This window comes from Rhipicephalus sanguineus, chromosome 6 (assembly GCF_013339695.2).
Source record: "Rhipicephalus sanguineus isolate Rsan-2018 chromosome 6, BIME_Rsan_1.4, whole genome shotgun sequence".
In the NCBI taxonomy this organism is placed as follows: domain Eukaryota; kingdom Metazoa; phylum Arthropoda; class Arachnida; order Ixodida; family Ixodidae; genus Rhipicephalus; species Rhipicephalus sanguineus.
In genome coordinates this window covers 134416284-134429387 of record NC_051181.1, presented here as the reverse complement: position 1 = coordinate 134429387, position 13104 = coordinate 134416284, and the positions used below count along the sequence as shown (strand labels likewise).

Sequence of the window (13104 nt, the reverse complement as noted above, 5' to 3'; positions counted from 1 at the left end):
GCGTACTCTATTCTCCCTTTGTGAAGGAGCCTACTTGCACAGGAACTTGCGTGATGACTTCAACACAGCTGAAAGTGAAAGCCAACAAGATCAAGGCAAGCGAATTAGCGGGCTCGTTTCATGGTGAGTGGAGGAAGCGAAAGCCTTGTTAAGATTGTATCTTTCGAGGTAGTAGGAGGTCCAGCATATTGGGGGCTGTAAGTGCAAGGGGAGCGTGCTGTGCATATACTGAATAAAACAAAAAACCCGGGTGAGGGAGCAATACTATAACACCTGTGTGTGATTGAATGGCTTTGAAAGAGCTATAGAAACGAACACAGACAAGTGAACAAATAAATAAACTAATACCTTCATGATTCAAAATGTCAGCGCAGGAACTTATACCGAAGTGCACATCGAACACTAGAAGCAATATTTCCAAGAATCAATGCTGACCTTCATCGCGTAAGCAAAATAACAGCTATAACGGAAGAAATATTAAAGTATGTGGGAGACACCAATGGAAGAAAGCGGTAAACTTCGCATGGAGATGTCCATGAAGAAAGACGTGAAAGCTTATGTGCAGGGCTTTACTAGGTTACGTGAAGATCCAACCTTCGGTCCACTTTACCCACATACGTGAAACGGTTGTTGACGAACAAAGTAGAAAATTATTCTCATCTGAAGCAACGCACTACCACAGGCACCAGTAATAACATTAACGCACGCCTTAGCATTTGTGATGCACGTATGGGCTCGAAGATTCGCGGCGTTCTTCCTTTTCTACGCTGCTCCTGATTTCAACGTCTTCGTCATTACGACCTTCCTGAATCAGAACTATAGCGGTTCGCTATGGCTCAGAGAACTACCATGTGAACAAATTGGGTATCATTCCAGGTTTTTCTTGTCGCGATCATCGTTGCCTACGCGTTCTTCAAGCTTGGCTTCAAGAAACCACCTTCTCCTAGGTGCTTTCAGGTCCTCTATCCCTTTTCCTATGCAGATAATCATACAGGTACCTACACAAGTGCCAGAAGAAATGTCTGTTCTTCGACGAAACCCTTTCGTTCTCCCATAAGATCATCACTTAATCTACGTATGCAGGCCGACATAGCGCACAGCATCAGGACAAGTTAAAGAGATTAAGTAGTTCTTTGTCGGAGCCAAACGCGACGATGGAGGGTTTCCGGATCTCCTTCGTGGTCGAGAAATCGAGAACAGCCATCAATGAAACCCAGCCCACGCGTTAAGAAAAGAAGTGAAGGCATCGACACGTTAACACAAGCAGCAGCAGAACAAGAGCTGGAGGAGGAGTTGTTGAAGAGGCCGCGCGTGTACAAGAGATATACGCAAAAGACGGAATGTCCAGTCGCGTCCTTTACAAAACAAGACAGTGACAAGCGCGAACGCTGCGACCTTCGTTAACGCATACAGCTGGCTGGTGAGTGCTCTAGCACACGCAGCGTGGCACGAAAGGCCCGTACCAAGATTCAAGATTGGGGAGAGAACAGAGGCGCGTCCCTATTTCGCTCATCGAATAAGCAGCAAGCGTCGGTCTCGAATCCAGAAGTCAGGGCTGTTCGATGCCTGCAGCGTCATTGTGAGCGAGCTGCGGGGGCCTCGCAAGCACTCATTTCCTTTCGCCGCTTTCACCAGTGACTAATGTGCGGTCGGTCGAACAAGCCCTAGAGGGAGAGAGAGAAAGAGAGAGTGAACCACGTACTGTGTGAAGCCAGAGGAAATGAACGCCATCAACGGCAGGAAAGATGCGGCGAGTGAATATACGAATCACCACGCTGAATGCGAGAGCAAGCCAGATGAGGTCGACAGACAGACAGAGTAGTGGCTAGATGGGAAGAAAGAAGGTTGGACGAGGAGTAGGTAATGGAGCCAACGGGAAACACGGTCAGACGTCGCGATGAGAGCGAGAGGCGAATGATACGGCAGAGGCAGAGAGAGAGGGAAAGCATTAAGGAATGGTTCGCAGTTAATGGCCAATGAGACAGAATGGGACGAGACGTCATCACTCACGCGGCCACAACTGCCGGCACGGTCTGGTCACGAGCCCGAAAGTGTGCCTGCTGCCGTCTTTCGTACATCGGGCCGTTGATCGATTGAAGAAGATCGAAGGAAGCTGGCCGGCTCACTGTAAGGTGCCTCTTCCGGTCAAGAAGAAGAAGAGGCGCCGCGAGCGTTGTGTGCACTTGCGGTGATCCGTGAAAGCCAAAAGACCTCGCCGCGTATAAACTGCTGATGTAAACGAAGGAGACTTGAAGAAGAAGGAGAGAGCTGTGCTGTGCTGCCCGCGTGTCGGTGGCTGACCACTTCAAAGTGAGTGCGCTGGCCATCAACGCCATTAACGCTTTTGCAGTAATTGACGGGACAACGCAATGTGATACAAACGACGGATCGGTATACAGGGCAAAGAAGTCTGGGAAATGCACAAGCACGTGGCTCTGACATCAACAGCGTTGGCTCAGTGGCAATGAAAGTCATGCGCGCCCAATCACGTGCGCCACTGCACCGTCGTGCAACAGCCATGGAATACTTCGCTAAAAAGCATGCTGGTGTTACTTACAGAGATATTCAATGAACCAATGTACAACCAGGTGCATACTACAAGTCGGGGTATACTGGGTCCCGCATCGGATGTGTAAATATAGTAACGTCATGATTTTCAGGGCTCATTCATTATGCACTAAGAATCTGTCATGTGTACATGAGGTAATATTATTTTAGTACTTGCAAGATGTCTCTAATTTATTTGTTCACAGAATTAATGACTCGATGTACGAGTAATCGTGGTACTGCACCCATTGCAAGAAAGAACCGCGGTTTCCTTGCGCAAGCTTGTACTTCAGCGCTGCCACGACATATCACCGTGTGAGATCTGCATGCATGGGCAATAGACGCGCAGCACTTAGCGCGCACGGTTACACCTAACGATCATTACAAGAGTTGCGCAAGAATGCTTACGGGTCCGCAAAAACGCTCGTCTTCCGTGACGACAGTAATAAATTCTCATATTCACTAACATGTATTTTGGCCGCAATAGATTGGTAAGTTTTACGCGCGATAAGATTAGATCTATACATGTCACATTGCTAATCTCAACTCACTTCCTCAGACTGCTGCAGTTAGTAAGATTCTTGCTTGTTTCGGCTGTTCGACATCACAACCACGCACTGCTTTTCGCTCACTTTGATGACTAGCAATTCGTGTAAGCGCTTCTATGTCAGCTCAAAGCAACTCCAAAGCTAATTCACCTGGAATGCTTGGACATCACAATTTGGGACTCATTCACAAAGAGTCGGACCTGTAATTTCGCAGCGGATGGTGATATTTAAGATGAGTCAGAACTCCAGTTACATCCGAAGTTTCATGCTCGCTCCTCTCGAGGCTAAATAAGGGCAATAACGCCAGGTCTTGAAGGAACCGCGATAATTACACCAGCATTATCGCGCATTACAGTGGCCGCTAAGAAATGCCCACGTCGTGCACAGATGCTCACACGACGGCAGTTGCCAACATGTTAACGAAGCTGACTCAAGCCGATAATCAGTCTGTGTAGTAGGCGAGGTGTCTTGAGATAAACCACGCACAGTCGATGTTTTATGAAGGCGAGCTTATCAGTCGCATCTCTCGACACGCGTTGAACATGTGCGTAAACATTTTCCTCTTGGGTATGTAAAGCAAAAGAGCACGCAAGCGAAGGCGCAACGATACCTGGTGCGGAAGAAGAATTCGCATGACGTAGTGGAATCTTTTTTTTCCCTCTTGTAAAACGGCGCCTTTTATTTAATTAAGGGCACAGGGTAGGCCCTACACCTCCCATGTTTTTTAAGGCTTCCTTAAGACCCATTTTCTCAGGAACTACTACATGTGCAGCGTTAGAATTTGTTTCATTTTATTTGTTGGCGTCTTTTCTCGCAATTGAACTAGAATTACAATTGCATTTTAAGTGATGACATTTTTACAATTTTTTTAGCAAAGCAGGTAGTTCTTGTCATTTTTTAAATAAAACTGCCAAAAAAGTGAAACCTATTCTGCATACGTACACCCCTCTAATTGATATTTCGTTTATTGTGTTTACAAATCAGTCTTCTGGTTCTTCTAGTTGTTTTGATAATGGGGCAATGTAACAAAAAGTTGATTTCGAGATATTGTTAGTTAAAGAGGAAAAACAAGTTTATTTCATGCTTTGTTCAAAAAGATGATGTGCTGAACAATTTAATTAATAGCAACGTGCCATACAGTCATCAGACGAATCACCTTTTTGCTTCTTTTCTTGGTTTCCTGGCTTGTTTTGTCATACCTTCTGTGTCTCTATTGGCCAAATACTGTCGGTGGCAGTCGATCCCATCCAACCATATCACAGTGCTGCGCCTCGGTGATATGAAACGGCGTTGAGAAAATTTACTCGGGTCATGTATGCCTTTTTGAAAGTCAGAACGGTTTCATGGGTGGCAGTTCTAAGCGTTTCCATTCCAAGGAACATAATCCATTGTGTTCTCTACGAGTCCCAAGGCTCCTCCGCATTCTGTGCAGACACAGTTACTCGTAATCGCAGTTTGTAGAAGATCCACATAAATCAAAGCGTAGCCATTGTCACTACAGGTAACATTTTGTCCTTGCGGCGACGTGGAATGAGGACAACGCTTACTTGCTGAAGTGCTCGCACGACTGCTCCCGGTCTCGTTTCTGTTAGTAGCCGAGGCGTATCGATTTCCAATTATACCGCGCGTTATAAACAGTTTCTTTGATTTGTCAACACGAGACTATCTTTTGCCGCCGCAACAAAATCAACAAAGGCGCGACTAAGCTCAAAATAAATGCACAGAACCCCGTCTCCATGCGGGTCTCACACACACAAGGCAAGTGGACTCGGTAAATCCCACGCGTGTTAAAAAAAACTGCACCCTGTGCCTTTAGGTAGACGGAATACTTTTTTATAAACCTCCTAAGCTCAGAGAAACCAGTTTCAATTTTTCAAAAGTTTTCTTGAGACACAAAGCTCGGGTTGTGCACGGTCTGAGAAAATGGGGCTTGGCTGCTCGTCAGTTGGCCTCGAAAATCTGGTCATTTTGGCTCAATCAAAACATGCAAAAATGTGTGGGGCACTGGATTTTGTTAAGGAAGTCCTTATCATTCCAAACAACCAGAAAACCAAATTTCGATTTTTTTATAGTACCTGTGTCTTTAAATATTAACAAGTTCTTTTCTTTCTTCCCCCTCAAATGCAAGGATAATCTAGTGTTGTTGAAATTAGGTAAGAAATAGCAGCCCGTAAAACATTCTTTTCGTCCCTAAATAATTATCTTTCTCGCTGATTCTTTCTGAAAATTCTGTCTGGTCCTTACTGTAATATTGAGGTGCACAATTTCACTTTTAACAATTTAAGGCAGAGCGTCCAACTCGCCCAACAGACCACCCTTCTGAACTCCAATCAGAGTCTGTGACATATTTCGTGCCGCCAGTTGTCAAGTATTTTAAGAAGAAAGGTCAAAAGACGTCTACACAACATCTCTATGACGTCGGAAATTCTAGTAAATAATCATTGTTTGGGTTTTACGCCCAAAAAGCACGGTGTGATTATTAGGGACGCTGTAGTGTAAGACTCCAAAAATTTTGACCATTTGATGTTCTTTATTGTGCACCTAAATCTAAGTACACAGGCCCCTAGCATTTCACCTCCATCGAAATGCGGCCGCCGCGGCCGGGATTCGCTCCCGCTACCTTCGGGTCAGCAGTCAAGCACCATAACCGTTAGACCACCGTGGTGGTTCCTTCATCTCATTTCTGAAAATCCTGTCTTTACCTCGCTGTAATACTGAGATGCAAAATTTCACTTTTAAAAATTTAACGCGGAACATCCAACTCGCCCAGCAGACCCAATTTTCTTGACTCAAATGTCTGCGACAGATTTCGTGCCACCATTGTCAAGTATTTCAATAACAACGGTCCAAAGGCCTCTTCATAGCTTCTCTAACTCTGACGTCACGAATTCTAGTAGCAAGCAAAGTTCAATCATTGAAATAACAAGAAGTGAGATACATATGCACTCAGCAACTCACGGGCTTCGTCGGCGCTCTCCTCGCCGAACTGCTGGACGGCCGCGGCGTGCATGACTCCGTAGTTGAGCTGCATGCCCCAGCTGAGGGCGTTGACGAGGCACACGCAGACGCACACCACCCATCCCCAGCCGCCCTCCGGGTAGTAGTGTTGCCGGATTGTTGCCGCGATGCGCTGCTCGGCGCTGCTCAGCGGGCGCGGTGGATCGGATCGCGACGAAGGCCTGTCCGGGCGTCCGAAGCTGTCCGCTCTTCCTTGAGGACGATGCTGACCTTTGGCGTCGTCGCCGTCGGGTGTCGCGCACTCTCTCCCGTCACCTGCGTCTTCAACTTCAGGCTCGGTCTCCGCCTTTATCTCGTCGCAAAGCTGGGACTTTGCAGGAAACGTGATCGTCCTCGACTCCGGCGAAACGACGGGCTTGGACGCTGTAGAAGACGCGCTGGCCATGCTTCCTACAGTCTTCGTTCCCATCGAACCAAGTATTTCTGGACGCCCTCTAAACCGGATATCAATCGTCACGCCAGAATTTATCTATCGATCACGGAACATCTGTAAAGGCTTGTGCAAATTGGCCTGCTTCTGATGTAGCTGGGTCGGGGGCAAGACATACCTTCGCTGCCAAAACGCGCGTTCAGTTGGTTAATGTTTTAGGGTGGCAGTAGACGCTCGAGTCGACACACCGCGTTCTGGCTTGGAGCCGGTGACGTTTGCAACGTTATGTTTTCTTGCAGTACAAGCGACGCGTGCGTTGCAGGCTGCCGTTGGTATGGGTGAACGCTGAAAACCTGCGCCGGATTCACTTCAGTTTCCACTTCCCTCACTCGTGTGCGCACATGACAAAGTCGTCCAGCGACAACGTTTCAGATTTCTCACTCACACTTTGCGTACGAGGACAAGAAATGAAACGGCCATAGATAACTTGTGCCACAAACGCAGCGACGTCAGCTTCACATATTCGCCTAACTAGTTGTCTAGCTTTTAAGTACGGTAACGATGGTCGCTGTGTAACGTTATAGCTATGAAAACGTGCTTTGACGTCACGACATAACACGTGGACTAGTTGCGAAACTAAACGTCACGCGATGATTACCAGATACCACGCTACTATTACGAGCAGGATTGCTTACAATGAACACAGTGAAGTGGCATTTGACACGGCGGCGTGTCAGTTTATCGGCACCTTTCGGAGTGTCTTAAGTTCACGCATGTAAACATACATTACTCAATGCAATCTCTAAGGTATATCCTTGCAGCTCCGTATCCCTTACACGTTAAACAGTGGTTTAACGAGCACATCTTAAACTTCCTTTTGTACTACGCGGATATGGTGCATGATGGAAGTAGAGAACGCTTTTTTTTATTAATAAATAAAACGTTCAGCGCATATACTTTACTTGTGACGTTATTTTGCGCCAATCCATACACAGCACACGAAGATAATAATCTGTACAGCCTGAGACAGATAGCACGTCGTCCACGTCAAATTGTAGCAAAGAAAGTATGTTACACGTTTTCTACGAAGATGCCACTTGGCGCAAAGAAGGCCAGTAAATTGCACTGAGGCTGCAAGACTAACCGTGTCAGTATGCATATCACCTGAACACTACCTTGCGAATAATCCGTAAGGTATTCTTCGAAAAGATTAACCTTCCTTCCTTGTCAAGTAATCCAGGGCACCATTCCGATAATGCGGAGATAGTGCGCCGGCTAGAGTCCGGTGGGTCGAACCAATGCCAATAAATATTACAGGTGCTGCTATACGGAAACACCTGTACTATATTAAACTGCACGAACGGCAGCCGTCTTCTCTGAAAAGTGCGATAACATTTGAAAACGACGCATTTGAAAAGAGCTAGCCGTCTTATAATCAGTAACACTGGTGATGCGCGACAAGCTCATTGGCAATGAACACGCTTGAAGTTTCGCGTTGGCTACAATTCGTTCTGAACTCGCTTTTTGATCAAGACGTTGAAAAGATTCATTGCCGCTTTGTTTAGTTTCGGCATGTAGCAATTCTGGCAAGGTGACCATGCTGCTGACTGTTTCCCTCATTTGCTAAGAGCAAGACTACATTTTAGCCAGAAGCGTCAGTGATGGTTCGAAATATGAATTAACGCTTGATTCCCAAACGCATTTAGTCGTGTAAATGTGAAATGTGTTTTTTTTTTTTTGTTCACACGCCTTTCGACTTTCTTATTTTTGTGAGGCTGGCAATATTCTTTCGGGCGTTCGACAGTGACGTAGTCTTCTTCAGTTCAGCTCACCTGAAGCTGTTCACTGACTTTGTCGCTGCTAAGAACTTCAAACTCACACCAACACTATAAACACACACGCACACACGTTTAAGGGTCGCGTGCAGCATCGATACCTCATCACAGGAAACAACGCTGGCAGCAATTTTGGTTCCAAGATATCATCGGTGCTCGACCGACAAGTGCTACAAACTGCCTTGTTGCCGAAGATACGCAACACCGCACAAACACACGCGCACACTACACAGATGAAAATTCGTGTCTTTCCGTTGAACGTGGACAGTATTACGCTTTCGAAAAAGAAAAAAAAATATATATATATATAGGTCGTGGAGAGTCAAGAAGAACAGCACTGGCGATTAGCGGACCACAAAGTGCAGTTTCGAGAAATGCGCTTCAACAGGGGGTGCTCGTCTTTCAGCGAACACAGTTACAGGCACACAAACACAGAGTGCAGTGACCTTTTGAGCCTGCAGGAAACCTTATATCTTTGTACCTTCGGGACTTTGCCGCAGTGATCTTTTCGTCTTGCGATCCTATAAAAATAGAAAATCAGTTCCGTTTGAAGGGTCACGTTTCTCTTAGAGTTACCGGAGCAAGCTTCTCAATCTCCCAGGCACGCAGGCAGGTTAAACCCCGTCGCAGTTTATGCAGACACCGACGAGACTACGAGAACTTCAGGAAATGCTCGGCTCGCGAGCCCCGTACACGTTCCCCAGTTCGCCTCTATACCGCGCTGCATAAAAAAACACGTGTCTGTTGGACAAGCGTAGCCGTCGCCCACGGTATTGTTCCAGGCCGCATCACCTCTCCACGCCAGCTGCGCATCTCTTCCTCACTGGACGGATAGACACTTGCGGGCTTCTTTTCAAAATCCTCAGACACTGCTCGACGCACAGGTTACGGAGCCGGCACCACGCCGCGGCGTCTTGCGGCGAAGTTTCGTACGTACTTGGCGAAGTTGTAGTGGGCGCGTTCCTCTAACTTGCCCGGGACGCCGAAGAAGTCCGAGTGGTGGCCGGATACCCCTTCGACCGCCCCAGCCGGGTAGGACGATCCTCTCGCGCCGCTGCCGGAGCGCAACTGATGTCGGCCGCCGTTGCCAGCGCTGCGCTTGCTCCTCGGAGCCGCGGCAGCGTAGAGCTGCGCAAGCGCGCGCGCCTGCTACCGCGCCCGGCTCTGGACCGCCGCCACTGCTGCGCTGCTTGCCGCGTAGCACGTGGTTGTTCTCCCGCTTACTAGATGCGGCTAAAATCGGCCGAACGTCGCGTTTTTTGTAGCACTGTGGCACGTATTATACATTAAAGCCCATTGTGACGTTGTGTATGTGTGTGCGCTCTCTCTATCGCGCGTGTTCTTTACTCTTGTATCTTTCAAACTCCCCCATCCCTTTCCCTAATGTAGGACAGCATAAAGATTATTCAAAAGCGGTTAACATTCCTGCCTTTCCACTCTCTCGTGTTTTCCTTCTTTCCTTCTCGCAAACTTCGTAGCAATAACAGCAACAGGGGTGCACAACTCAAGAAACCTGCCGGTTTGTTATGAGTTTCCTTAACTTTCCTACTACTTCGTGCAGCGATTGATTGATTGATTGATTGATTGATTGATTGATTGATTGATTGATTGATTGATTGATTGATTGATTGATTGATTGATTGATTGATTGATTGATTGATTGATTGATTGATTGATTGATTGATTGATTGAAGGGAGAAGCCGTGGTGGAGGGAACCGGACTGTTCTTGATATTGGACTATTGTCCAGCGCCAAAATGCACAAGCGTGCTCGCGTTTAGCACGGGAATCGAACTCACGACGTAGCGACCTGCAGCAAGATGTCATAGGGCACTGACCCACTGCGGTGAGGGCGTCATGAGGACAGTTGGTTCGTTGATCTCAAATAGAGACTGAGAGAGGGAGAAGCAAAGAAAGGCATTGGGGTTAACCACACGCACGTCCAGTTTGCTACCCTGCAACGGGGGAAAGCGATAAGGGAACGAAAAGAGGGTTATGCGGGGGGGAAAGGAATGCAAGTAAAATTATATAATTCATTACGGCGTATAGCAAATGTCACGGATGAAGCGATGACATCGTGTGGGAGCTTGTTTTATTTGCTACCATTACCATCTTCATTCTCCCGAATGAAACGCTATCAGCCCCATGCAATGGTGCAAGCAGTTTACTGGACCGATCCCGAATGTTGTGAACACGTCTTACGCGCGAAGAAGGCCGGAAAAAAAGAAATTTAATGAAGACCCTACAATGGGTGCAACGAAAAGAAGTCACATGTCCCAACCCGATAATGTCCAAAAGCCACTCGTAAAAGTATGAGTCGGAGCGCCGTTCTTAGTGCTGGTTTGTCTCAAGCGCAGTGAACGCACACGCTGCTTGCAACTGCCCCAACCATACCGAAATTAATTTATCCTGTCCTTGCGAGCAGTTTTATTGGGTGGGGTGTGGCGTATTATGAAACGCAATGCTTCTAGACAGGACTACAGAGATCGGAATATGCGTGAAAAACATCGTATAAATGGTTAACTTCCGTGTAACGTGCGACAACGTCCCCGATTGTATTCTGCAGGAAGATCGCGTGATGTATTACTGCGGGACAACGAGAAGGCGACAACACAGCCTCAGCGCAGTCGTCTTCTAGTCCCGTATTATTGTCCGCGCTGTTCTATACGCTAATGTATAACTAACTAGCCAAGTTAGCGCTCTTGTAACGAAAGAGTAAACCCTGCAAACGCAAAGGAGATTATGATTTCAGCAGCCCATTCATCCCTCAGTCGGCAATGACTCTGCCACCACCCCTCCCCCTCCCCTCTCCCCCCTCTTACTTCCATTTCTCTCTCGTGAAACCCCTACTTTCTGCAGAGTTAGCAATGCTAGCAGCAGCACATGTGCGGCCTCAGTGCATGTTGCATACGCTCGAATGCCAACAGGTTTCTGCCGTGCCGTTACCTATTTTCTGTTGCGTTTCCGTCGTGCTCGCAGCATTGTTTTTTGTTTTTGTTTTGCGCTCTCTTTGCTGAGTGCGATCTTTTGTTTTTTACTTGGCGATTGAATATAGATCTCCGTTGGTTCTGGTTTCCGGGGGTAAGTCGGTCAGACGGTCTGCCGAACGTCCTCTATTGTTCGTTCTAGGGTTCCACGCGGATGTCACCTGAACAGCCACCGTCAGCATGTACACGATGACAGTCACTCGATTGCTTGATCATCGCTTTCATAGGCGGATCGTTCGATTGTCCATTCGTTCGCACACCACTCATAACGTAAGGTGGGCTGACGACTAAATATTTACGAAAACAAGAGAACAAACTAACATGCCTCGCTACGGCAAGGGAACTTCTCGTTGTTCAGACATATTATGCAATTCATTCAATCGTCTCTTGGTGAGTCTACAAACGCAAATGTCTACGAAGCATAAATTCTGTCGTCAAATGGGTACAGCTCTCAATGACAGCGTAGGTCAGGACTATATGCCCCACTCTTAAACGCGGGATGAGCTCAAAGCACTCAAAGCATCTTTGAATAAGGACGCCTCCGACCTATACCTATCTCGAAAGCTTCTTTCTGAAAAGAAAATAATTAATCTCTCTTTCTCTCTCTTACAGGTGAAAGCCGTCACCTTGCTAAAGTTTACCCTCGCCTACACTTGTGACGCATCGCTCGGTGCCATTCGGCCATGGTTTTCTCGGCAAAACGCGAATTTGGAAGGAAAACAAACGCATGGAACGCATTGCTAGCGACCCGCGTGTTTCGTCAAAACATTGCAACCACTGAAGCGCGTTTCCTGCGCTCCCGCATAACGCGATGCATACGACCTGGACACGCAAAAAAGTCTCGCTGTCGCGTCCTTCCCGAAGCGAACGTCGTTAAAGAGCAGCAGGTCGCGGCTAATTGCTTTCTAAGTGTGGCCTGCGATTGAGTTATGGCGTTTCAACGGCTTCTTTTTTTTTTCCCCTCTGTGTTTCTGCTCAAAGCCTGCGGCCATGTCTCGTTTCTGAAGACACGGTCGGCAGTAACGCGGCACGCTTCTTCACGGGCATCGTCATTCCCCCTTGTTGGTCCTTCGCTCTTTTATTTTGACGTAAACTAACCTAAGCATTTGTCTGGAGTCTGTGCCGTGAGTGAAAAAGAAATCGTGACCCTAATCTTCTTTCTTGACAGTACTTATTTAGACAGTGTACGGACGTTCGTGCCCTCCTTTTGCTGTTGTAGCTCGGCTGTTCTAATAATATCTGGGGTTTAACGTCCCAAAACCACGATATGATTATGAGGGACGCCGTAGTGTAGGGCTCCGGAAATTTCGACCACCTGGGGTTCTTAACGTGCAGCTAAATCTAGGTACACAGGCCTCAAACATTTTCGCCTACATCGAAAATGCAGCCTCCGTGGCCTGGATTCGATCCCGCGACCTTCGGGTAGCCCGGCTGTTCTAGCTCAGCATTCTGTCTTCGCCGAGCTGTTCTAACGTGGCGCGAAATGTGTGGTCGTACACGAAAACTATTATCATCATGAACGTGTATGTGCCACACAATTTCAGCAAATCCCGATACTCACCTCTACAACGTAGCCTGTAATGAACCTAATGGGTGAGCGAACGAGTACAGAGAGAGAGTGAAAGAAACAGAGAGACGGAAAGAAAGATATAAAGAAAGAGAAAAAAAATTTCTTCACGAGGCGGGATTCGAACCCGCGTACCCTCGATCCGAAGGCGAGCGTCCTAACCCCTCGGCTATCGAGGCACGAGAGCAAGGCATAGTAGAGCCTTATATAGTATAGTGTAGCAAGGGGTGGGA

At 47.3% G+C, this 13104-nt stretch overlaps 1 protein-coding gene across 1 annotated transcript in view; it reads right to left on the bottom strand.

Annotated features, from left to right (window-relative positions):
- Positions 1–9500, bottom strand: part of LOC119396486 (monocarboxylate transporter 8) — a 66828-nt gene extending 57328 nt beyond the window's left edge. Inside the window, exon 1 of the mRNA XM_037663729.2 lies at positions 6054–9500. Coding sequence (XP_037519657.1) covers positions 6054–6522 — 469 coding nt within the window. The 5' untranslated portion in view covers positions 6523–9500. The remainder of the gene's footprint in view (positions 1–6053) is intronic.
- Positions 9501–13104: the final 3604 nt, after the last annotated feature.